This window comes from Typopeltis vanoorti, chromosome 23 (assembly GCF_054136105.1).
Source record: "Typopeltis vanoorti isolate ZY-2024b chromosome 23, IOZ_Tvanoo_1.0, whole genome shotgun sequence".
Lineage (NCBI taxonomy): Eukaryota > Metazoa > Arthropoda > Arachnida > Uropygi > Thelyphonidae > Typopeltis > Typopeltis vanoorti.
This window is the reverse complement of record NC_143571.1, coordinates 25,811,942-25,839,617: the sequence shown is the minus strand read 5'-3', so window position 1 is coordinate 25,839,617 and position 27,676 is coordinate 25,811,942. Positions and strand designations below refer to the sequence as shown.

The 27,676-nt window shown below is 37.6% G+C and overlaps 1 protein-coding gene across 3 annotated transcripts in view; it reads left to right on the top strand.

Moving 5' to 3' along the window:
• The window catches only part of LOC150093698 (kielin/chordin-like protein), a 1,333,292-nt gene that overhangs the window by 311,097 nt on the left and 994,519 nt on the right, over window positions 1–27,676 (top strand). For all 3 annotated transcript variants that reach the window (XM_090412628.1, XM_090412627.1, XM_090412629.1), the window contains 2 exons: window positions 6,517–6,725; window positions 24,380–24,927. In XM_090412628.1, coding sequence (XP_090268754.1) covers window positions 6,517–6,725; window positions 24,380–24,927 — 757 coding nt within the window. The remainder of the gene's footprint in view (window positions 1–6,516; window positions 6,726–24,379; window positions 24,928–27,676) is intronic.

The window sequence follows — 27,676 nt, the reverse complement described above, 5'->3', positions numbered from 1 at the left end:
ACCACAGTCCTTCAGTGTGCATGCCAGTGGAGCCGAATGCTGAAATTCATATACTACTTAAAGATATTCACCAATATCTGTATCCATGGTGGTGTTTGTGAATGTGCAAATATGAACCTACAGCTCATTGGTTGGAGAGCAGGTCTACTATCCACTAGGCTAACACAGTCTCATGGAATGATGCAATAACTCATCTCATTGAAAATAATTTTTTAAAAAGTCAGATGCCATATGAACATCTGATTTCACTTTTTTTAATTTTTTTTTTAATGACGAACAAAGTGAATGAAAATTAGATTCTTTTAGGATTGACCCCAAGAAATGCTGGACTAGTTCTGTCAAGAAAATAGTATTAGCTGTAGAAATATGAAGAGCAATTTGGTTCAAGATTCATCTTATCAGCCTGGCAGTAAGTAGTCTTGAGTATACAGTAATGCCACTTCAGGAATAAAGATGAGGAGTGCTTGGCATTGGTAGATGTAATGAAATCAAAATTATAGGCATTGGTGAGACCTGGCTGACAGTTGTCAAAGCAACAAAATATAGAGAATTTAGTTTAGTCAGGAGGGATAAATGATATAAAAAGATAGGGAGTATTGATAATGATTGGAGGAATTAAATTCAATTAGAGCAGAAGTTTCTAATGGTGGTGGTAGTATTTTTCTAATATAGGAAGTGGAGAAAAAAGTGCAGGAACACCAATCTTACATCATTAATAAGAAATGTAAGAGACCTGGCCTTGTGAAAGATGGAATATGATGTGGAATATTAGGACAGATTGTGTGAATGTAAGTTGCAAAACCTCATGAATAGGAGGAAAAGGGGGGGGGGATATGATTGAGACATATAAGCTAGTCAGGGATTATTATTAGGTTGACATGGAAGAGATTTTTAAATTAAATGGGAGAGGGGAGTAGAACAAATGGCCATCACTGGAAACTGTATAAGGATGGTTTGAGCAGAGGAGTGAGGAGTAGATTCTTTGCATGAAGAGTGGTTGGCAAATAGAATGCATTGTCTGAGTATGTTATGAATGTGGACACACTGAATCAGTTTAAGGAATGTTTGGATGAGCATTATGTGCTATAGTGTGTAAATCCCATGATGAGTATCTGACTCTATGGAGGTCAGATAATAATAATATTTTGATTATTCCATTATATTCCCCCCACCCTCCCTTCTGGAATAGTGCTATCTTACCTTTTATCTCGTTCCTTAGTAACTTACCTGTTGCAAAACTTTCATTAAACAGCCATGTCAATGACAAGATAATTTCCATAACACACTCTCTTAAAATATGTGGCAAAATTCCGCTTAGTTTCACTACCTTACTGACATATGGAGTACTTGGTTCTGAATATAGCCTTTTCATTTCTAATCATTCCTCTCTCTCTCTCCCTCTAGGAATAATACTAGCTTTACCAGGAAGAAACATTCCAATAAAATGATCATTAAATTGCTCTTCTACATCATCGACACTGGTCACCCATCTGCCATCTTTATCCAGTAAGTTCATTCATATGCAATCATTTCTCCTTGCAGTGGCCAAACTCCTTAGGATTGTTTTTGGATCACCATGCTAGTATCCTCTCATATTCTATGTTTCTCTACTTACTATATTACTCATCTTCCTAGCTTGAGCCTTATATTCCTCATGCAACTGTTCTCCACCTCTCTCCCTCTCTTTATGTGTCTTCCAGATCTCTTTTTCATCTGCAGGGAAATCAAATACTTCCTGTTTGATTTCCATATTCATTTGTTTTACTACGACATCATTGGAATCTTTTTCAGTAAAGGAATGCAATTCGTCATTGTTAATAAGATGGTGGGCAACTGGTTTCCATGCATTATTGACCTCTCCTCCTTCAAATTCTTCTATTCATTGTAATCTCCCAACCTGAATTCTAAGTCTCTTGTAATTGCCTGCTGCAGAATTCCACATAAATTCCTTTATTGATACTGCTGGGCAGTGGCACATTCAGGATTTAATCTTAGAGGGGGGGGGGGAGAGTTGAGTAAACTATTTGAGAATACACATGACATGTTGAATGCAACCTATGACCGATTATCTGCAGTGATCGCCAATACATGATACCCGTCCTCTGACAAACTAGCGCTCGGTCTGCCAGAGCACTACTTCGTTCGCCTTGCGTTCACAGTGGCCATGATTCCGAGAGCTAGAGGGTATTCTCACCTTATGTGACCGCTAATTTATAAGTAGTATAGAAATAGAAAACACGAGACAACGTAAATATAAAAATGAATTTTAATTTGGAAAAGATTTTTGGAAAATTTTCAAGTATATTTTTCCTTTTTCTTTTGGAGGGGGCCAGGGCCCCTTGGCCCTCCCCCTGGGTGTGCCACTGCTTCTGTGTATTACTCATCCTCCAAGTAAGGACTACATGGTGTTCTCTTATCAGCTGGGGAAAGCATGATATTTCAGTTATGATCAGATAATGGCTGAGAAGGCATTGCCTTCTTAATCATTATCTTATGTTCTCCTTCCTGCTATTTGTGATTGGATTGCAGTTTTTTATCTGGTTATTATTGTGTTTCATGAAGAATGCCTTTCTTTCATTAGATTTTTTACTCAACACTGGAGTACTCCAGGCCTCTGTGTTCTTGCCCACACTTTCCTTCTATACATCAATGACTCCCCCCCCCTCTCTTTTCTCTCTAACTTGAAATCCTTGCCATTGGCTGATGAAAGCACTCTCTATTCCTGTTTTCTTTTCTTTTTTTTTTTTTCATTTGAGAAACTTCATAGGACTAAATTATTCAAGCTTTAGGATCTTCCATAGCCAGTATCCTAAGTGCTAGATTATTTTCATACCATTCCTAAGTCAGGAGAAAATAAGTTAGTGAATTTTAGTGCTATCAAAACACAGTCCTGTTTCATTTCCTGGAAGATGATTTTACTTCATTCCCAATTACTTTTGATAATGTTCCAATCTCTCAACAAGATCAATCATTTCTTCTTGAGGTTACTTTCCCATCTAGCTTTTTCTGTCACAAAAACATCCCACTCACATCCTCCTCAGACTCCAAAAAACTTTTTTTTTTATTCAAAACACTACTTCTCTTCTTCTGAACTCCTAACATTTTATAAACCTAAATCTGCCTGACTTTAGAATACTGTTCTTTTATTTGGGGCGATACCCCAACCACCCAAATTCTTAGTTGTATGCAAAAGAGGACACTTCACTTAGCAAATTACTTCTCTCTCTCTCTCTCTTGTATGCACATACACATACACACACACACAGACTCCCTCCGGTCACTTTCTAATAGACGATCTATTTTTTTTTTTTTTTTTTTTACATTATGTCTTTGTCTTTTTTTTATAGGTACTTTCATGAGCACTACTCCCAAACTGGCCTTTACCATTGCTTTTCTCTGGTCATTATCCATACACATTTCAACTCCGTACTTGTTAAACCATCTTCTCATCTTTCTTAATTTTATCTACTTTTGTTCTTTGGAACAGCCTTTCCCATGCCATTTTTCCCCAGCTTTTCAAGAAACGTGTTAACAGATTCTTTATCTTCTTTATCTCTATCCCCTTGCCCACACATAGCAGTCATGCTATAAGTTTTTTGACCTCTCATGTGGGTGTGTGGGATTGATAAAAAGAAAACCAAAAAAACTCAGAACTTGGAAGAAATGGCATGTTCTTTGTGTCACCATCTCTACTCCATCAGGTAAATGAAGTTAATTAAGTTAGCTTTAGTAATGGAGTTAATGAACTCCACAGAAGTATTACAAGCAGCTAATTCAATATGGTATAAAAATATCCAACACGTTAAAATCAAGTTATCCAGCATGCTGTTTATTTGGGAGTGTACTGATATGTTTTAACCTTCAATGTTTCAAAAGATGGCAGGGAGGGGAGAGAACAAGAGGTCATCCTTGCTGGTACATAAATTCTGTGAGCAAGAAATTATATATTTAGTTTAATCCTTTATCTAAGTGTAAGCAAACAAAGTTTGTGCCTAAAGTATTTTCAGGTCTGGGGAAACTCATGGCAAAGGTGGTATAAGTTCTCATCACTTGCCTTAGTATCCCATAATGTAAAGCACATATCCTTGCAGACATGTATAATGCTATGCATTAAGGAAAGGGTCACTGCCCAGACCAGTTTCGACCTTTATTGAGGCCTCATCAGTGGGAGAGCCAGACCCAGAGGTTGTGATACTAAGGTGAAAGTAATGGAGGATATGTGTTTACATTATGGGATACTAAGTCAAGTGATGAGAACTTATACCACCTTTGCCACGAGTTGTCCCAGTGTCCTGAAAATACTTCAGGCGAAAACTTTGTTTGCTTACACTTAGATAAAGGATTAAACCAAATATATAATTGGTAGCATAACCAAGTGAAAAAGCTTCCATCAACTCATCTCTAATCCAGAGAATTTTAATAATAAGGTGTGACACCTTTTGGCGACTGGCATATGGAAATATAAATTCTCCATTACTTCCACCTTAGTATCACCACCTCTGGGTCTGATTCCCACTGACGATACCCCCTAAGGGTCAAAACCGGTTTGAAGCTTGGGTGATGAATAGCAATGCTGTAGCCAATGAAGTTCTAACTGAGGCTTGGCTATTGCTGTTACCCCTCAGATGAAATATGAGCGGTTCTGCTCAATGGTGGGGTGAGACTGCCACTGGGAAGAGTCAAATGCTGAGAGTTCTTTTCAGTGACAGGGTGAGCCTGTTACTGAGGGGAACAACGCTCAGTTTTTTATCTTTTGGGTCACTCATTGTTGGGTGATCTGGGGGATCTCACAAGTTTTTGGAGAGGTAACCTTGCACTTAAACAGGGAAACTGGTCTGAGCAGTGACCCTTCCCTTAATGCATAGCATTATACATGTCTGCAAGGATATGTGCTTTACATTATGGGATACTAAGGCAAGTGATGAGAACTTATACCACCTTTGCCACGGGTTGCCCCAGTCCTGAAAATACTTCATGCGCAAACTTTGTTTGCTTACACTTGGATAAAGGATTAAACCAGATACATAATTGGTAGCATAGCCAAGCGAAAAAACTTCCATCAATTCATCTCTAATCCAGAGAATTTTAATAATAAGGTGTGACACCTTTTGGCAACTGGCATATGGAAATATGACTTTTCCATTACTTCCACCTTAGTATCACCACCTCTGGGTCTGGCTCCCACTGATGTGCTTTTGCGCAGAAGTGGTTGCTTTCCCTGAAATATGAGAGGCTCTGCTTTGGGGGGTAGGTTTTTGCCTATCTCTGAGTGGGGCCACTGCTGAGATTATGGCTCTGCTTGGTTGGGATGAGCCTGTCACTGAGTGGAGCCACCGCTGAGTTGGACGGTCCTTTGGTCACTTGTAGGGAGTGATTTGGGAGACTGCCTAATTTTTAGAGAGGTCTTTACTTAAACAGCATCTCAATAAAGATTGAAACTGGTCTGGGTAGTGAACTTTCCTTAATACATAGCATTATACATGTCTGCAAGGATATGTGCTCTACATTATGGAATACTTAGGTAAGTGATGAGAACTTATACCACCTTTGCCACAAGTTGCCCCAGTCCTGAAAATACTTCAGGTGCAAACTTTGTTTGCTTACACTTGGATAAAGGATTAAACCAAATATATAATTTGTAGCATAGCCATGTGAGGAAAAAAGTCACTAGTGGTAAGGTAGAAGGCACTGACACTGGATGAGTTCAAGGTAAAGATAGGACAAACATTGTGATCTGTAGAATAGGTCTCCTGCCATTAGTCTCTTGGTTCCTTGAATATCTAAAATAAGTGTAATAATGTTATTATTTTTGTTTGTATCCTTTTTTCTTATCAAAGTCAAAACCATCTTATCAAAGATGGTTTTGACTAGATTTAGTGAATAGTTAAACATGTATGCTTCATATAAAGACAATGATATTATAAGATCAGACAAACTGTATTCAATTTTAACAAATATTTATCTTTAAAAAAATAAATCTTATTGCTTTGAATTCTTGCAAATTTGAGCATAGCAATAACTTCTATTAGAAGAATTGAAAAATACCATTTGTAGCATCAGCTTCACAGTATCCTAAATAAAGGAAATAAGAAACTATAACATACTGTAATTTGTTATAATTTTTTGGAAATATACTAACAATAAATATATGGTATCACAGTTTTTACATTAAGAAAGTGTATAATTACAGTGATCTCTCAATTATCCAACTTTCAAAGAACTAAACCTTCAGTTAATTAACCTTTTTAATGGGTCAGTTTGTGAATACATTCTGATACAGCACCATATAACTGTACCTTCAGTTAACTGATTCTTCACTTATCAGATGAAGAAAGTTATTTTCTGCTGTACTTGGATAATTGAGGGATTTCTCTATGTACTCCCTGAATGTAGAAAGAGAATACAAAGTTTGTACTTCTTTTTATTATTTCTATTATAGACTTTCATTCAAAGTAAATAATAATTATTATTGCAAATCATTTCCTCTAATAGCAATGCATAAACTTTATCTTTTAGCAACATAGCCTGAATAGCTGCCAAAAATTATGTCTTGCTGGCAAGGTAGAAGTGGTATCTTTTCATACTGGTTGGCCATGCAATAAAGAACAGTGTATACCTCTACAGTCACAAGGATGCACAGTAGGAAATAAGACTTTTTCATCTGGTTCCACATTTTCATATGGTTGCAGTTCATGTACCTGTCAAGAAAGTTCTCTGATTTGTAGGTAGGCTTATTAATATTTAATAGATGTTAATAGATTAAATGATTTAATCATACAACAAAATATCAACAACAAAATGTTCTCTAATTTGTAGTAGGCTTATTAATGTTTAATAGATGTTCCACTTTCATTTTTATATTATTAAATTGTATGAAGGTTTCAAACAACACACACACACACACACATTAACTTGCTATAGTGTTGTTATAAAGGATTTGAATGCAGGAAATAATTATGACACCATAATATATTTGAATTTCTGTAAAAATTTGATACAGTATCATACAACAATCTTGTATACAAAATGAAAAAAGATGGCATTAAGGATATGATATGCAGTGGATGAGGGAGGAGGAGAGAAGATGGAGAGAAGTATCGAATAATATTTCCATTGGGTTGGTGTGGCTGGTAGGATTTTACAGGTCAGTATGAATTCATTCTTGTTATTTATAAATGACATTAAACAAAAATTAAATGTTCAATGTCAAAATTGCCCAAAGCGTTCAAGTGAAAAAACATCCGTAAAGGTCATGTGATTTTGAACAGTGTCTTGCTGTCAGATTTTAAAGTCAAGTATTTGCATGCTTCATGGGCTCTAGTATGGTTATTTATTAATTTATGTTTTTTATATGACTTTCACTCATGGAAGGTCACAAACCTCTTGTACAAAATGCATGGTACTCTTTCAAATCATATCAGGACTCCAATAAGCAGGGCACTAGTCTCACACTAGACAATGAAATTCATCTGTCACCTAATGACCTTAACAACATTCATGTTATAGTGGTTTCAAATCCACAACCTGCTGGTTGAAGAGTACATATCTGCCAACTGGGCTAGCAATATTTTAATTAGTATTATAGTGAATAGCTGTAAAATAAAGAATAGTTTCTCTGCTATCTAGCACATAAGCTGTAGGTTCAAATCCTACTATTGTATGGATGTTTATGAACATCTTTAATAGGTTGATGATTTTTCATTGGCTACTGCAAGACCACACCCTTCTTATGAATGCTTGACATGACTTAAAAAAACTTTCATATGCTAATAACATAGTAGGTTTTCAGATTACCTTTTATTTCTTACCTTATTATGATATTGCTGTCATGGTTGGTCGAGTGGTTAGTGTATCTGCTCTCTAGCCAAAAAGGCTGTGGATTTGAATTCTGCCATGGGCATGGATGTTTGTGATTGTCTGTGGAAATGCTAGCGGTTCTGGTGCATGGTAGATGACATTGGTGTAGTTGCAGTTGGTGGATTGAGTGGTGGAGACAGAGTTGTAGAGCAGGTGCCCTTGGACCCCCTGGAGGTGTCACATAATAATAATATTAATGTACCATTGGTTCACACCTTTCATGAACAGGTTTGTCATTACATTAAAAACATTAATATTATTATGAATTCACATCCAGAGGTCATCAAAGGTAGGCCCTTTGGTTTCTCATACTTAAAAAACTTTCACATCACTCTTTTTGCAAATTCACTGAAGATACACTCTTAAAGTATCTTATGGTAGCACATTCCAAACATGCCATGAAAAATCTGGGCATCACATTTCATAACTACACCCTTGGTTTGCTTACAGGGATTACCCGAGGTTCTGCTTCTACCAACCATAAGTTGCAAAATATGTATGTATTCTTTCGACTACATAAATGATTTAATGATTTGTGGATGTTTAGGGCAGATGGAAGGAGGGTGTGTGCGAAGTGTGACCTGAACGAGGAATTGATGAATGCAAATATGAAATTGATGACAGAAAGTGTTAGTAGCGAGGATGTCACGGGGAAAATTAGTGCACGTTTGAAAGAGAAGGATGGTGTGAAAGAGAGGCAAAAGAATATTAAAAAATCAGTAAAAAAGAAAATGAGTGATTTAAAAACCATAATGGATGTTAATAAGGATGAAAGTGAGGCGAGAGTGGCAGAAGGAAACGAAATTGAGAGAACAAATGAAACTGGAAATGGCGTGATGCAGGAATCGAAAGTGGAAAAAATCAAAAGAATGAATGATAGCGAAAGTTGGACGCACGTTGGACCGAAAGTATGGAAGCACAGAAGGAGTTGATGGTTTTAATTGCCATGAATGATTTGACAGAGGACAAAGAGCAAGTCAGATTGGATGTCAGGAGGCTGCTTAGAAGGATAAAAGAGAATTGTGTGACAGGAAGGGTAGGCTGCGTGTTGCCTAAGTATGACTGTGGTGAGATGAGGCAGAGAGCAAGGATTATGAATGATATGCTGGCTGAAATGTGTGAGGAGATGGGAGTACAGTTTGTTAATGTGTGGAATGAGTTTGAAGGAAGAAGTGAACTGTATGGGAGCGATGGACTGCATTTGAGTGGTTATGGTGTGAGTCGCTTGGAGAGACTGCTGCTGCTGGAAGGTAGAGAAGTGAGTATAGTAAGAGAGAATGAATCAGAGCAAGTGGGAAGTGATGTGAAAGAGCAGGAGAGTAAGACAGGAGAGATTGAAGAGGTGGTTATGAATGAGGTAGTGAGTGGTATGAGTATAGAAAATGAGAGAATGGGTGTGCAAGAGGAGCAGGGAAACGGAGAGGCTCAGGCTGTAGAGATACACATCACGAGAAAGGTGGATGCTCTGAAAGGAGGTGAGAGCATGTGTACACAGGAAAGAAATGGGATGACCTGGGATCAAGAGGAAACAGTTGGAATTGAAAAGGGTTTTAAAATGAATAAGCAGAAAAGGAAATGGCCCCAGTCGAGCATGGAGACTGGGGCCATTTCAGTGGAACTAGCTGTAGATCCAGAAATGAGCTGTTGTGTTTTTATACAAATGCTAGAATATAAGAAAAACAAGACAGATTAAATGGTTGCATTAATTGCATCTGTTCACCTGAAGATTATCGGAATAAGTGAGACATAGTTGGAAGAGGATGATATATTGACAGGAATAGAGATGGAAGGGTATGATGTGTTTTGTGAGGATAGATGGGGTAAAAAGGGAGGGGGAGGTCTATTGATGATAGAGAAAGAGTTATGTCCATACAAAGTAGAGATGCAAGAGGGAAATAGTGCCAATGGTTTTGAGGCAGTATGGTATGAGATAGATGTGAATGGAATCAAATACTCGGTTGGATGTTGTTATAGACTAGGTAATGTGGATGGTGGCGATAATGAAATGTATAATCAAATTAGTCAAGCAAATAAGAAAAGGGTGATCATTATGGGCGATTTTAATTATGGCATATAGACTGGAATGATGAGATAGCAACTGGAAGTAAAAAAAATGAGTTTCTTGATTTTTGAGGGATAACTACCTCAGGCAGTATGTAACAGAGGGCATGCGAGGATTGAGGGTCTTGGATTTGGTCATCTCATCAGAGGATGTAATTATAAATGAGGTGTCAAATCATCCACCAATTGGTGAGAGTGACCATGAGGTGATTACCTGGGAGGTTGTCAGCAGTGTGAGGACTTCTAAGAGAAAAGGGTATTTGTGGAACTACAAGGAGGGGGGGGTGATTATGAAGAGCTCAGGAGACAGCTTGCGGGTGTAGCATGGAATGAGGAGTTAGCTGGAAAAGAGATCAATGCAGCTTGGGGGATTTTCAAAAACTATTTAGTAGATGCAATGTCTAAGTGTATTCCAAGGGTGAGGAAGGTTAAATAAGGTTGGTGTGAGATGGATGAATAAAGAGATTAAGCATGTGATACAGAGAAAGAGGGCATTGTGGAGGCAGCATAAGAGAAGTGGAAATAACCAATTCCATGAGGTCTATAAAGACAAGGCAAGGAGGGTGACTTGGTTGGTGAGGGTAGCTAAAGAGCTAATGAACAGCAGTTAGCTAATGAAGCCAAAAAGAATCCTAAGGAGTTCTTTCGATATGTAGCCAGCAAAAGAAAGAATGATTATGGAATAATGACATTGATAGGAGAAAATGGTATAAAGACAGCTGTTGCAGAATGTGTGGTGGAGATACTTAATGATCAATTTATAAAGGTCGTTCAATCTTGTGAATGTGACTTCATGGAGAGATTGAGAGCAGTAGATGATGGGGAGGAGAGACTGACTGTAAGTGAGCAAGAGGTGTATGGGGAGTTGAGTAAACTAGATGTTAATAAAGCTGTGGGACTTGATAATATATCGGCACATATTCTGAAGGAATGTGCCAGGGAGTTGACACTTGTCTTGACATATTTTTTAATACGATCCTTGCACTCGATCACGTCCCTAAGGAGTGGAAGGAGGGCAAGATTGTGCCACTTCATAACGGAGGTGATCGAACTCAAGCATCGAACTGTAGGCCTATCTGTGTGTCAGGTGTTGTGGTTGAGTTGTTGGAGAAGCTTGTGAGAACTAGAATCCAGAGTTGGGTTGACCACAATGGTATTATCTTTGATGGACAGCATGGATTTGCTAAAGGGAGGTTATGTTTTAGTAATCTACTTACTTATTACAATAAAGTGACTGCTTCCTTTGACAGAGGAGAAGGATACATAGTAAGATACTTAGATTACGCAAAGGCTTTTGATAGAGTATCTCATGATAAATTGATAGTCAAACTAGAGCAGATGGGGTTGGATATTAGATTAGTGCATTGGATTGGAGAATGGCTATCTGATAGTTATCAACAAGTTGCGTATGGGGGAGTGATATCCAGGAAAAGAAAAGTCACTAGTGGAGTGGCTAAGGGGGTCTGTTTTAGGGCCATTACTGTTTAACTTGTATATTAATTTGATATTGGCGAAGATTTGGATGGAGATATTCACTTGTTTGCAGATGATGTAAAGTTTAGACGAACCACGAAGAGTAGTGAAGATGTTGTGTCCTTACAAGAAGACTCGAATAAATTAAGTGATTGGGAATGGAGATGAGAGTTCAATGTTGCAAAATGTAAGGTTTTAAAATTGGAAACAAAGATGGGATGCATAATTTATGCTTGGTGAGGATATATTGTTGGAGGTTGAAGAAATAAGAGATCTGGGGGTTATAGAGGATAAGGATCTAAAATTTAGGGGGACGCATAGCCAAAATTGTGAAGACAGCACAAAGGCTTCTGGGAATGATGCGGAGGACACTGACTTTAGAAGTAGGTTGATTCTTTTTCCATCGTATAAGGCTTTGATTAGGCCAGACACAGACTATTGTCCCAGATTTGGTCACCTAGTTTTCAGAAGGAGGAAGAGATGTTGGAAAGGGTCCAAAGGCGATTGACTATGGTAGTTTCTGACCTCTGGAATGTCGAGTATGAGGAAAGATTGAGAAGGTGTAATTTGCAGAGTCTGGTGGACAGGAGGAAGAGGAGAGATATGATAGAGACCTACAAGTTGGTAAGGGGTTGTTATAGGATCAATGCTGGAGAAGTTCTACAGAAAATAGTGGGAGATCGGGGGGAGAACTAGAGGTCATCCCTGGAAACTGTATAAAGAGGGAGTGAGGTGCAGGTTTTTTTCATGGAGAGTTGTGAATGATTGGAATGCCTTGCCTGAGAGTGTGTTGTCTGCAAGGAGTTTGAATGTGTTTAAGGCGTGGTATGATGAGCTGTGCGTGTGATAAAAGGACCTTTATAATGTAGCAAGTTATTAAGATCCTCTTAATAACTTGCTACATTCCTGTCATATCTTTTCTCCTCTGTCTATTCCTCAGACTTTAAAAATGACATTCCCTCAATCTATCCTCATATGTGCAATTTCATAGGTCACTTATCATATAATTCACTTCTGGATCTTTTCAAATGTCCTCACCTCTGTGAATCCCAGGTTACTGCATCTGGACAGAGTAGTTGAAACATGGCTTATGAAAACCTTGTAAAGAGGCAAATAACTTTTTTTCTTACAAGATCATATTTCTTCTGTATAGCAGTTATTCAATGCCATTACTTAACCACCTTAGTAATGTTGCCCTTGAAATTTACTCTTTGTCATCTATAACTCACAGTTTCTAGCATCACTGACTACTTGACAAATTCTCATTAATGCAGTACTCTGCCTGTAGTGTTCTTCATCCAAAATGCATAACCTCACTTTGAAAATGTTGATCAGACATTCATTATCGTTTTCCCATATAACCAATCTGTACAAATCAGCCTGCAGGGGTACTATATCAGCTATGTTCCGTACCACTCTTCCTGACTTATCATCATCAGTAAATAACTGATTACCACACTCAAGACCCTCCTTAATATCATTAATATACCTGTTAAACAATGTCTTACAGAACTCTATGTAGTGTGCATCATAAGGTTCTGTAAATAATTTATTCTGTAAATAAATAGAGTTCTGTAACTGGGACATTACAGAACTCTATGATACACACTACTAGTGCTACTCATAAACTCAGCACCACTATACATCATTTTCTGATACCTCTCATCAGTTCTCCAATCTAAATTACTTAAAGGTATTTATAGGATTGATGCAGGGGAAATGTTTCAGCACTTGGCTGGAGGGAGAAGAACAAGAGGTCATCTTGAAGCTGAGTAAGAGTGTGGCTAGCAAGGGCATGAGGACTATATTTTTTGCTTGGAGAGGGTAAATGAATGGAATGGGTTTCCTGGGCCAGTTGTGAGCTCTGTCTTTTAATGATTTCATGGAGAGGTATGATAGATATTGTGTTGATATTTTGGGTCTCATCATCTTACAACTCCATCAGAAATGTTTCAGCACTTGGCTGGAGGGAGAAGAACAAGAGGTCATCTTGAAGCTGAGTAAGAGTGTGGCTAGCAAGGGCATGAGGACTATATTTTTTGCTTGGAGAGGGTAAATGAATGGAATGGGTTTCCTGGGCCAGTTGTGAGCTCTGTCTTTTAATGATTTCATGGAGAGGTATGATAGATATTGTGTTGATATTTTGGGTCTCATCATCTTACAACTCCATCGAGGTGCCCACCCAATAATAATAAGAATAATAATAATGGCAGGTTTATTTTGCAGATTACAACTCTGAATTGTATAGTAACCTTCAGTTGTGAATCCTGTTAAATGCCTCTGCAAAATCTGTCTCTCTGTTATAGAACATAAGTAGATTGTTAGAGCAAGACCTAACTTTAATGAAACCATGATGTCATCTGCAGAAGGTACTCACCTTTCGATGCAATTCCTAGCCTTTCCGTTACCTTGATGACCATAATAGAGAGAGAGAGAGAGATGCAAATTAGTCTATAATTCACTACATCAGTCTTAGCTCTACCCTTGTATAATGGAATTATTATTATTACAAGAGAACTCCAGGGTGTCAGGGATTCATTATGGGAAGCCACCTATCGCTCTCACCACATGTCATACCTTTTCTTGAATTCATTCAATCTCCCAAGGCAAACTATTTCCTCCCACAATGCTCTATAAGAGAAAAATCTAGCTCTCACCCTTTCTTTCTTTAAATCTAGCTCTTGTACTTTAAATTCTTCCCAATATCATTAATGTAAAGATTGAATAACAATGATGAACTGCTGCATGAGGTACACTACTGATGACCTTAAATCTTACACACACTCACATCTCCCATACAATAGTTTTTGATATGCCAAGTAAACATTCTCTTATCCAAACTAGTAGTTTATAATCGAATACCATATCCTCCGACTTGTACAACAGCCTTCCATGATGAATCCTGTTAAATTCTAGGAATTATATCTGTCAAAACATCTCCCTCTGTCACATTGTCCAAGGTCAGATCCATAGATACCACAACAGCAGAAGTAGTGTGCTGCTGCTGCTAAAGCTGAAGCCATCCAGTATTTCTCACAGCTTACATTTAAGGCACACATGCACATTCCTGTTCCTCACTTGCCACATTTTTAAACCGTGCAATGCATCCATTCCACACATGTAGCATGCTATGAAATCCTCAGTGGAATGGGTGACAGTATATTAGTTCTGGCAGCTACCATGATTAATATGATCACAGTTAGATACAATTCAGACCAATGAAGTCATACCAAAAAACTATACCAACTCTCTCATACACACGCACACACACACAGTTACTCTCTTAAACCAGTATTATTATGATTATTATTATTCAGGCCTCCAAGGAGTCAAAAGACTCATCGAGGGAGGTCCTTCCTAAGACATAAAGTCTGTCAAGACTCATCGAGGGGAGGTCCCCCCCCCTGAGAAACACAAAGTCTATCATAACACTCTTTAAACTCACTGACCATTCTCGCTCCCACCACTCCATCAGGCAATGCATTCCATGGCTCAACCACCCTCCACACAAAGAAACCATCCTTACCCTCTTGCTCACAGTTTCCTTTCGTAACTTCCAGGGATGGCCTCTTGTCATCACTCCTTCCCGCTGTTCAACCAAGCGAAAGAACTCCCCAGTGTCAACCCTGTAACCGCCTCTCAACAGTTTAAAAGTCTCAATCATATCACCTCTCCTTCTTCTATCCACCAAACTCTGCAGTCCACATTCTCTCAGCCGATCCTCATACCTATCCTTGTACAGTCCTGAAACCATCTTTGTCATCCATCTTTGTATCCTTTCCACAATTAATTTATCCCCTTCAAATCCTGGGGACCAAATCTGAGAACAATAGTCCAAGTGTGGTCTGATCAGAGACTTATACAACGGAATGATAACCCTCTTATCTCTGCAGGTCAGTGTCCTTCTCATAATAGCAGCAATCCTCTGTGTTACCTTCACCACCTTTGCAATATGTTCCCTAAACTTCAGGTTTCTATCAATCATCAACCCCAGATCTCTTGTCTGCCCTACTTCCTCCAGTATAACTCCTCCCATAGAGTATGCAGCATCCCATCGATGTTTCCCAAACCTCGAGACCTTACATTTTGCTGCATTAAACTTGACACCCCCATTCATTTGCCCATCTATCTAGCTTATTTAAATCCTCTTGCAGGGCTACCACATCTGCACTATTACTAATAATCCTTCCCAGCTTTGCATCATCCACAAACAACTGAATATCCCCCTGCAATCCACTGGCTATATCATTGATATAAAGGTTAAACAATATAGGTCCTAGTACTGAGCCCTGTGGGACCCAACTTGTAACCCTCTGCCTCCTGGAAACTGCTCCACCAAACACAACTCTCTGATACCTATCAGACAGCCAATCCTGAATCCAGTTGACCAATCTGACATCCAGACCATGTGCTGCAACTTAAATATCAGCTTATCATGTGGCACCCTGTCAAATGCCTTCGCCAAGTCTAAGAAAATTGCAGTATATGCCTTTCCCTCATCTAATGTTCTTGTAACTTTATTATAAAAGGCTAGCATATTGCTAAAACAAGAGCGTCCTTTCACAAATCCATGTTGATTCTCACAGATAACATTACCCTCATCTGCCCAATGCTGTATACGGTCCCTCACTACTTTCTCCAAGATCTTAACAACTACTGATGACACACAGACTGGCCTATAATTAGACACTTGCAGTCTGTTACCACCCTTATGCAATGGCACTATCTTACCTTCCTTCCATTCCCTGGGCACCTTTGCCAAAGCCAGACTTTCATTGAAAAGCCACGTTAAAGGCACTGTCAATTCCCTAGCACATTCTCTCAAAACTCGTGATGAAATACCATCCAGTCCCATAGCTTTACTGACATCCAGAGTACTCAGTATCTGAAACATACTCTCCTCCTGTACCTCCAGACCTCGAACCAGTCCTATCCCTCTAGCATTAAAACTGTCTCCTCTAGGATGAAATACTCCAATAAAGTATTCATTGAACAATTCCACTATGTCCTCTGCATCAGTCACTCTATTCCCATTTTTATCCCACAATATCATTCTTCCACAGTCATTTCTCCTCCTACTGGCCACATAGCTAAAAAATTCCCTAGGATTTTCTTTGGATCTTAGGGCCAATCTCCTCTCATATTCCAGTTTCGCTTTCCTTACCACACTAGTCACTCTTCTGGCCTGTGTCTTATATTCCTCATGCATCTCTTCACCTGTCTCCTTATATCTCTTCCATAGTCTCTTTTTCGCATGCAATTCCTGTTTAATATTGTTTGTCATCCACTTTACTCCAAATTGTGTCCTCTTCTTCTCTCGTGGTATACAACTTACCATTGCTGATAACAAATATTCTTTCACAATTTCCCACGCACTATTAGTGAAGATACATGCACAAATAATCCTCCCTTAATACTAATACTTGTCTTTTAGCATTTCTCACATAAACAACACCATATCATCTATATATTAGAAATAATATATAGATGATTCATATACTGTAGTGTACTTGGATTTTTCAAAGCCTTTTATAGATTGTCACATGACAAGCTGTTAGTTGAATTGAAACAGATGGGATTAGATATACTAGTGCGTTGGATAGCTGATTGGCTGTCAGATAGATATCAGCAGATTGTGTATGGAGGAGTGGTATCCCAAAAGAAAGTCATTAGTGGAGTGGCACAGTGATCTGTTTTAGGAACCATTATTATTATTATTATGGGCAACTCCAAGGAGTCCTTAGACTCATCAAGGGAAGCCCTAAACATCATATCAAGACCTATTCAGCATTTGCACAGTATCTATTATACTTTACTTTGAACTCATTCACAGTCATGGCACCCACAATCTGGCAGCTTATTCTACTCATTCACCACTCTCTCCAAGCAAAACAAGTAGTTCTAACACCCCTGCTAACTACACTCTTGCTCAGCTTCCATGGATGATCCACAGTTCTCCCACCACCACATCTGTTCTGAAAAAATTTCCTCTGAATTAATCTTGTAAAAACCACTCAGTAATTTGAATGTCTCAACTATATCACCCCCTTTTCTGCCTATCAACCAGTTTCTGTAACCCACAAATCTTCAATCTGTTCTTGTAAGGTTCATTTCATAGACCAGCGACCATCTTGGTCGCTTGCCTCTGGATCCTCTCTACCTCTCCCATCACCAAGAAACTCTTGTGCCCAGATCTGCCCATAATAGTCAGGATGGGGTCTTATCAAGGCTCGATAAAGAGGAACAATAACCTACTTGTCTCTGCTTGTCAAAGTATTCTTCAGTAACCGAGTGATTTGATAAGCTGCTTTAGCCACTTTTGCTATGTGCCCCTTAAACTTTAACTCCCTATCCACTAACACTCCCAAGTCGCTAGCTTTGTCAATTTCCTGGTGTATGGTTCCACCAATGTGGTATACTGCTGATAATCTTTTCCCCCCAAAATGTATAACCTTACACTTTGCCACATTAAAGTGACATTCATTCTCCTTAGCCTAGTCTGCCAATCTATCCAAATCATCCTGCTAAATTTTGACATCACGTGTATTCACTATTGCTCTACCCAACTTTGATATTATTGTTTAACTTGTATGTTAATGAAATTGAGTCTGACTTAACTGGAGATGTGCAGCTGTTTGCCGATGATGCAGAGTTAGGAAGAACTATCAGATGTAGAGCAGGTGTTGTGACTTTCCAGGAAGATCTCAATAGACTATGTGAGTGTAGAAATGGAGCTTTTAGTTTAATGTTGCAAAGTGCAAGGCCTTGAAATTTGTAGGCAAGGTAGTGATGCAGAGTACTCAATTAATGGAGAAATTTTGAAGGAGGTTGAAGAGATAATAAATCTGGGAGTGATGGTGGACAGAGACTTCACGTTTAGGGATCACATTGCTAAAATGTTATGAACATTGCAATGGATTATGGCAATAACGAGGAGGACATTGACATACAGAAGCAAAAATTGTATGGTTTTCTGGTATAAAGCTTTGATCAGGACACATAGGGACAAATTTAATCACCTGGTTTTTGAGGGGATGAGAATGTATTGGAGACGTCCCAGAGAAGGTTTACTACATCATTGTGTGGTCTATAGAACATAGTATGTGGAATGTCAGATACAAGAAGAGACCAAGGGAATGCAACTTGCATATTCTTTCTGAATAGAAGAAGATTTGATATGATTGTGACATATAAGTTGATGAGGGATGGGTGTTACCAGATTAATGTGGAAGAGATTTTTTCATAGAGTAGAAGGGGACAAGGATAGAAGGCGTGAGTGCCAAAAGTGTGAATGGTTAAGGCACAGTTTGATGACCGTTTTGCATGAGAGAGAATATAGAACTCCCGCAAGGAGTCCTTTGACTCCATGAAGATCAGATGTTAATAATAATAATAATAATAATAATAATAATAATAATATATTACAGGCCAATTGAAAGGTTTGCAGCTGTGTTTTGGATGTTATTCTCTAAGTGAGGAATACAGAAATTGTTCAAAATGGCAGGAGAATACCCAATTTTAGGCCCTGTCTGGGTGTTTGTATTTTTTTTCTTTCCATATAAATTAACCAGCATAAACAGTGAATTTGAATAATTAAAAGATCAAGGAAAAGCAAAATCTCTTTTAGTGGTATATTATTAAATATATATAATAACAAGCAAACCATAATGTCTGAGAATAGAGAAATCATGATTTGCTATCATATTTGAGAATTTTTCAGAATGAGGTTTTTTAAAAAATATTTTGAAATTAATAGATTTCTTTTATAAAGGAATGGAAGTTACTTATGAAAGGATGAGAGTAATTTTGTGAACTGACTGGTAAGTTTATAGATCCACAAGTCAGCTGTCTATATTATCAAATATTGGATGAAAGGTATGTGTGTAGCTGTGCGTATGATAAAAGGACCTCCTAGATGAGTCTTTGACTCCATGGGGGTTTTAGGATAATAATAATAATAATGTGTGTGTGTGTGTGTATTGGGGGGGTTGAGAATTCTGGATTTAGAAAGTTTGGGACACATTATATTTGGTAGTTTCATAATAAGGCTTCAATTTGTTAATTATTTGTCTGAGCTAACAAGGAACTGTTTAGTTAATTTGCGATTCTCTTTCTTTGATTTATTTGTGAATCCTGCTTTATAATTTGGTAAAGTGTGTGTGTGATATGAGGACCTTATCTGATATGAGGTTTCTTACTTTACCTTACCATGTTATATAAATGTCTTTTTCTTCTTCCTTTCTAATAATAGGTCTAGTGGCCTGTTTTGGTCTCTTCCCTTCTTTTCAAAGGCTGTCCTCTATTCCTTCTCCCTTGAGGTCCATATCTCTGTATCTCTCTGGAGAATTTTCCTTCATTCATTATTTCTGTATGTTGTCTCCATCTCACACTATACATTTATAGTGTGAGGTGGAGATATATAAATGTATCTTACTTAATTCATAATAGGGTATCATAATGTCTCTACTTCTACAAATAAAGCCTTTTTAATTAATTCCACAGTCTCTTGTGTGACTTATCAGTCGATACTTAAACATGAATACATTATTAATCAAAATGTTTAGGCCTTTCTATGTGGTAATCATTTTCAAAACTCTTTAATTTAATTTACATCCATGTATAGTAACCATATTAAATTTTAATTTCCAAATCTCTGTCACATCTTTAACCATTTGAAGTTATGAAGAAAATTTGGCTCATGCAGACAATTCAGTTTACTATTCTGACTTGGTCCATGTTTTGTTGAAAGTGTCACTAGACACTGCTTCTGTGGCTTATTATTATTATTATGACCCCATGGAATTAAAGACTCATCTAGGAGGTCCCTTTATCATGCACACAGCTTATCATACCATGCTTTAAACACATTCAAATTCAAGTTTATATGCCTCAACTTACGACGTATACAACTTATGTCCACTCACACTTATAATGGCCATCTCGTTAACATGTTCACCAAATACCACATAAAGAAGCCTGCTTCTGATGTCATCTCACTCACTGAAGATGAGCCTAGACATTCCAAAAGTCATACATCTGGCAAACTGTCCTTAGAACACTTTGTTACAATTTCTGAATTTAAAGAATTTGTTCTGATGATATTGCCTCTTCTGCTTCCTATATGCTGAATTGTCCAATTAATAAAGCTCTATTAATTGGACAATTCATCAGAAAATTACTCATATTCCATGTTTTTCTAGTTGATTATTTTACTGGTAACTGTACAGAAGCACTGTACTCATATTTCATTATTTATTACAGTACAGTAAATTTTATGTTATAATTTGTACATTATATTATTTCACTACAAACAAAGAATAAAATTAGTTAAAAAATATAGCAAAATAGAAATACATATTTTAGCATTTCAATTGCTAATTTTTAACATATCCATAAGGTTCATTACAGTGATTTCTACTTATGATTTTTTTGACTTATGACAGGATCATTGGAATGAAACTCTATTGTAAGTCAAAGACTGACCGTACTTTAGTCAGAGTATGCCGTTTTGTGATATAGTCAGTAGTTATATATGTTCTGTGGCCAGAATTTAACATGCTTTATTTTTTAATGTTGCTCCCATTCACAAAAGGTTATTTGTGCATTTTATACCTAAAGTACATTTTATACCATGGGTGAGCTAAGGATATTTTTTTTTCTTTTTTTCTTTTCTTTTTTTTTTATTATGTGTATGTATTCTTTATACTAATGCCAATGGTATCCAGAATAAAGGAGAGGAATTGGTGGCGCTGATAGCATCAGCCTGGCCAAAGATTACTGGGATCACTGAGACATGGTTGACAGAAGAGGATATGATAACAGGAACAGAAGTAGCAGAGTACAGCATTTTTCAGCAGGATAGGAAGGGAAAGTGTGGTGGTGGAGTACTGCTTATGATAAGTGACGACTTATGTCCTCTGAGAGAGGAGACTTTGGAAGGCAGTGACACTAAGCATTTTGAAAGCATATGGTGTGAGATAGAGGTGGGCAAAACAGGATATTTAGTGGGGTGTTGCTACAGACCAAGGAGCACAGAGGGTGGGGACCAGGAGATGTTTAGACAGTTGAGCTTGACAAATGCAAGAAGAATGATTGTTATGGAAGATTTTAACTAGAGCAGTATAAATTGGGGAGAGGAAGATGCATGTAGCAATAAGGGATTGGAATTTCTAGAATTCTTGAGGGACAAATGTCTTAGGCAACATGTAATAGAGGGAACAAGAGGTTCAAGAGTTTTGGATTTGGTCATTGCATCAGAAGAGTTGATAATAACTGAGATGACATCTCTCCCTAGTGGAGAGATTGACCATGTGGTTTTGACTTGACATGCAGGAGTATCAAAGAGATGGGAACATACGTGGAATTATAAACAGTTGATTATAATAGTCTTAGACATCAACTTGGGGAAGATTCATGGAGGGAGGAATTGGAAGACCGAGATATCATTAGTACTTGGGAAATTGCGAAGGAATATTTGTTAGCAGCAATAGTAAGCTTTTTTTCACAAGGGAGGAAGACACAGTTTGGTGTAAAGTTGATGACAAACAATATTAAACGGGAACTGCATGTGAAAAAGAGGCTATGGAAGAGATATAAGGAGACAGGTGAAGAGCAGATGCATGAAGAATATAAGACACAGAGCAGGAGAGTGACTAGTATGGTAAGGAAGACGAAACTTTAATATGAGAAGAGATTGGCCCTAAGATCCAAAGAAAATCCTATGGAATTTTTTTAGCTATGTGGCCAGTAGGAGGAGAAACGATTGTGGAAGAATAACATTTTGGGATAGAAATGGGAATAGAGTACTGATGCAGAGGACATAGTGGAATTGTTCAATGAACACTTTATTGAAGTATTTCATCCTGGAGGAGTAAATTTGAATACTAAAGGGATGGGGCAGATTCGAGGTTTAGAGGTACAGGAGGAGAGTGTGTTTCAAATACTAAGTACTCTAGATGTCAGTAAAGCTGTGGGATTGGATGGTATTTCACCACGAGTTTTGAGAGAATGTGCTAAAGAGCTAACAGATCCTTTGACCTGGTTTTTCAATGAAAGTCTGGTTACGGGAAAGGTGCCCAGGGAATGAAAGGAAGGTAAGATTGTGCCATTGCATAAGGGCAGTAACAGACTGGAAGTGTCTAATTATAGGCCAGTTTGTGTGTCATCAGTAGTTGTTAAGATCTTGGAGAAATTAGTTAGGGACCGTATACAACATTGGGCAGATGAGGGTAATATTATCTGTGAGAGTCAACATGGATTTGTAAAGGGGTGCTCTTGTTTTAGTAATATGCTAGCCTTTATAATAAAGTTACAAGAGCAGTAGATGAGGGGGAAGGCATATACTGCCATTTTCTTGGATTTAGTGAAGGCATTTGACAGGATGCCACATGATAAGCTGATATTTAAGTTGCAGCAGTTGGGTTTGGATGTCAGGTTGGTCAACTGGATTCAGGATTGGCTGTCCGATAAGTAGTAGAGAGTTGTGTATGGTGGGGCATTTTCAAGGAGACAGAGGATTACAAGTGGGGTCCCACAAGACTCTGTACTGGGATGTATATTGTCTAACCTTTATATCAGTGACGTTGTCCATGGATTGCAAGGGAATATTCAGTTGTTTGCGGATGATGAATCGAAGCCGGGAAGGGTTATTAGTAATAGTGCAGATGTGGTAGCCATGCAGGAGGATTTGAATAAGCTAGATAGATGGGCAAATGACTGGGGGGGTTTCAGTTTAATGCAGCAAAATGTAAGGTCTTGAGATTTGGGACACATCGATGGGATGCTGCATACTCTATGGGAGGAGTTAAACTGGAGGAAGTAGGGGAGACAAGAGATCTGGGGTTGATGATTGATAGAAACCTGAAATTCAGGAGACATATTGCAAAGGTTGTGAAGGTAACACAGAGGATTGCTGCAATAATGAGAAGAACTCTGACCTGCAGAGATCAAAGAGTTATCATTCCGTTGTATAAAACCCTGATCAGACCACACTTAGACTATTGTTCTCAGATTTGGTCCCCAGGATTTGAAGGGGATAAATTAACTGTGGAAAGGGTATAAAGGCAGATAACAAAGACAGTTTCAGTACTGTACAATGTTAGTTATGAGGATTGGCTGAGGGAATGTGGACTGACGAGTTATGTGGATAGAAGAAGGAGAGGTGATATGATTGAGACTTTTAAACTGTTCAGAGGTGGTTACAGGGTTTGCATTGAGGAATTCTTTAGCCTGGTTGAACAGTGGGAAGGAGTGATGACAAGGGGCCATCTCTGGAAGTTACAAAAGGAAACTGTGAGCAAGAGGGTGATGAGTGGTTTCTTTGCATGGAGGGTGATTGAACCATGGAAGGCATTGCCTGTTAGAGTGGTGAGAGCGAGAACGGTCAATGAGTTTAAGGAGTGGTATGAGAGACTTTGTGTTTCCTAAGTGGGACCTCCCACGATGTCTTGATAGACTTGTGTTTCCTAGGATGGACTTCTCATGATGAGTCTTTTGACTCCTTGGAGGCCTAAATAATAATAATAATAACAATATATATATATATATATATTTTTTTTTAAATTTTTTAATTTACTTTTTTACATAGTCTGGAAACCGTGCTTTAGAGACTAAACATGGAACTTTTTCAAGCTGTTTCTGGCTTTCTATAAGCTGGATGGTGGTCTCACACTGGGAAATGAACTCCATCTCCCACCTAAAGACAATCACACACACATTCATGCCCATGGCAGGATTCAAACCTGCAGCTTTCTGGTTAGAGAATTAGTATGCAAACCAGTCAGCCAACCAGGCTGGAGTTGGATGTGCTCTCTGCTTCAAATAAAATAAGTCTTTTATTTTATTGATTGTATTGCTAAAGTTATTATTGTCTTAATTTACTTTTATGAAGAAAACGTTATTTAGTGATTATGAATTCCTGTAAGAAGTACTAATTTCCACCAATATAAAAAACATGATTTTTTTTTTTTTTTAATATTTGTTATTTCAGATGCAAGCATTTAATAGTCCGGAAAGAAGTCAGGGATATGACATATAATGAGCTTCAGCATTTCCAAGCAGCTATTAGTAAGCTTCGTTTATCAGGCCCTAATAATATATGGGAAGAATTTCGGGATATGTATATGTCTCACATAATGCATTCACATAACACTCCCTTTTACCTATCTTGGCACAGAGTATTTCTCAGACGCTTAGAACAAAGTTTACAAGAAATTGACTGTGAGATTTCACTTCCCTATTTTGATTTTACTATTGATGCAGCAAATCTGTCAGATGCACTTATATGGCAGCCAAATTACTTTGGAGGAAATGGAGTAGGCAATAACAATTGTGTACCAGACCATCCATTCAGAGGTGAGAATTTTACTCCTTGGCAGCCATGTTTACAAAGAAAGCATAATATCAGCATTCATATTCCAACAATGATAGATGTATCACTTGCCTTGGCAGAAAGCAATTTTCATTCCTTTTCTGCTTATATGGAAACTTTTGTGCAGTACTTTCTCAATTTTGTTGGAGGAGATATAAATACTGCAGGTGAGTTACATTAGATATAAACTGTTGGAAGTAAACATTTATATTTTTGAATAAGCTAGTGGTTTTGAGTGATTTAACTTATTATTTAAAAAAAAAAAAAAAAAAAGTGCTAGTACCATTCATTATATGCAGTTGCACATGTCGATTTTTTAAAAAAAAAAATTGCTTCTTTAGCATCAGAGTCAGACCATATAGTAACGATTTTATTAGCAAACTTATATATATATATATAATTACAAACCAGATATTAAAGGTTGTGAATGTTTTAGCACATTAGGAAGCAAGTAATTTGCAGTGCTACTATGGGTCAGTTAAGAGTTAGAAAATCTGAAGAAAATTCCATGATGGTCTCTAATTCTAGAAACCATCATGGTATTTTATAAAGTTACATAAAGATTTGGGTCTTCAATAAACAGAGTAGTTCTTTAAAAAACTGAGGAGATGAAAGCAATTTCCTGCTTTAAAAAATAATAATTAAGCATCTCCGTAGCGCAATTAGAAGAACAACGGTATGTTGTGCCCTTTGATTAGTAAAAGCCTAAGTTCAATTCTTGTCATGATGGGAGGAGTCCAAATCTTTATATGGACTTTTTCAATTGAAGGTGAGTTAGCCGATCTCATATGGAAGCATGGTTTTTTCTCCCAGAAACTCGGATATTTCATCCTGCATACAGAAAAATTGGCCCATCAGAACACATGCAATTTTTTACAGACAAAAATACTAGCTGTGGTGGTGGGTGGTTGTGGCGCTGATGTTGTTGATTGGTGGTTGGGGTTCGATGTGGTAGTGGAGACGGAGAGTTGTACAGTGGGTGTCCTCTCACGATGAGTCTTTGGACTCCTTGGAGGTGTCAGGAATAATAATAACAATAATATATATATATATATATATATACATTCTATATTTAAAAAAAAAAGTAAAGTTATATGCATGGACGAGGAAGAACAAAGGAAAGCAGTTGATCTTCAACAGCTAATAAATGTTGCTTCTTCAGTAAAGTAGCCTAAGTTTGTTGTGAATTAATTTTCAAGTAAATTAAAGATGCCAAGAAATTATATTCTTGGTACACAATAAATAACGGAAAAAACTCACGTAGAAAGATTATTTATTAGTATAATTTTTGCCTGTGTGTCACAGGCATCTTCAGTACATTAAGCTCAAAATTAAACACTAACTGACAATTCCAAAAAGTACCACCTAAGTAGCTGGTGTAAGATAACTAAAAAGGTCAATAACTTTCCTAAAAAAAAAAAAAAAAATTCCTAATTTTCCTAACTTTTTATTGTATTAATTTTTTTTTTTTTTCATCACCATCCCAGTCAAAAGGCAGGAACTATTAAAACACTGGTTCATCGGGCCCACTCCTTTTGTTCTACAGACGATCTTTTACAGAAAGAACTACAATACATAACTTCTTCCTTTCTATCTAATGGTTATAAGAATTGCTTCATTAAAAGAACTTTGAGTAGTTTTAATATGTCTTCCTCTTCAAACACAGAGGAAATAACGCACATTACTATCCCTTATGTACAAGGCATCAGTGAACGTATAGCAAAAGTTTTAAAACCACTGAATATTTTTGTTGCCTTTCGACCGTTTAGAAAAATCTCCACCTTTCTCACTTCTCCTAAGGACAAGCTTCCACATCTTAATCATCCAGGTGTCTACCAGATTCCGTGCTCTTGTGGATTATCTTATTTCGGACAAACGGGAAGATCCGCCTCTATTCGGCTAGAAGAACACCAATCTTATATTGAATACTTTAAACCTGAAAAGTCTGGACTTTCTGAACATGCCATCTTCACTAGACACAGAGTTCATTGGAGAAAGACAAGAGTTCTTCACCAAAGTCAGTTTCTCATGGAACGCCTTTATAAAGAAACACGTGAAACTCTACTTCATTCTCCTAACTTAAACAGATCCGACGGCTTACGTCTATCCCCTTTATGGGAGATAGTACTTTACAAATCAGCTAATCTTTCCTAACTTTTTATTGTATTAATTTTTTATTTATTTATTTATTTATTTTTTTTTTAGGAAAGTTAATGACCTTTTTAGTTATCTTACACCAGCTACTTAGGTGACGCTTTTTGGAATTGTCAGTTAGTGTTTAATTTTGAGCTTAATGTACTGAAGATGCCTGTGACACACAGGCGAAAATTATACTAATAAATAATCTTTCTACGTGAGTTTTTTCCGTTATTTATTGTGTACCGATATGTCTACTCACGGTTTACCTCTTTTAAAACTTAATTATATTCTTGGTTTAATCCTTTATCTAAGTGTAAGTAAATGAAGTTTGTGTGTGAAGTATCTTCATGACTGGGCTACTTGTATATAGAGGCTAATGACTTCACATTAATTATTATTATTATTATTATTATGCGACACCTCCAAGGAGTGCAAAGACTTATCGAGAGAGGGCACCTACTCTACAACTCTGTCTTCACCACTCAATCCATCAACTATTATGAACTGCAACTACCATCTTCATCCAGTTATCCAGGAGTGCACCAGTAGTGTTCGGCAACTGTGTGCAAAACTTTAGTTGCCCCCCCCCCCCAAATAAAAAATCACTTTAAAAAAACGTTTTTTTTTAAGCACTTCCTCCTCTTTGATGCCTTTACTATCCTGGCGCTTGTGTGCATCGCACACATTGCACATATGGTCGGCACACTCCTGTCTTAATCTACACCAATGCCATCCACACCACTGGTATTTTCACAGACAATCACAAACATCTGTGCC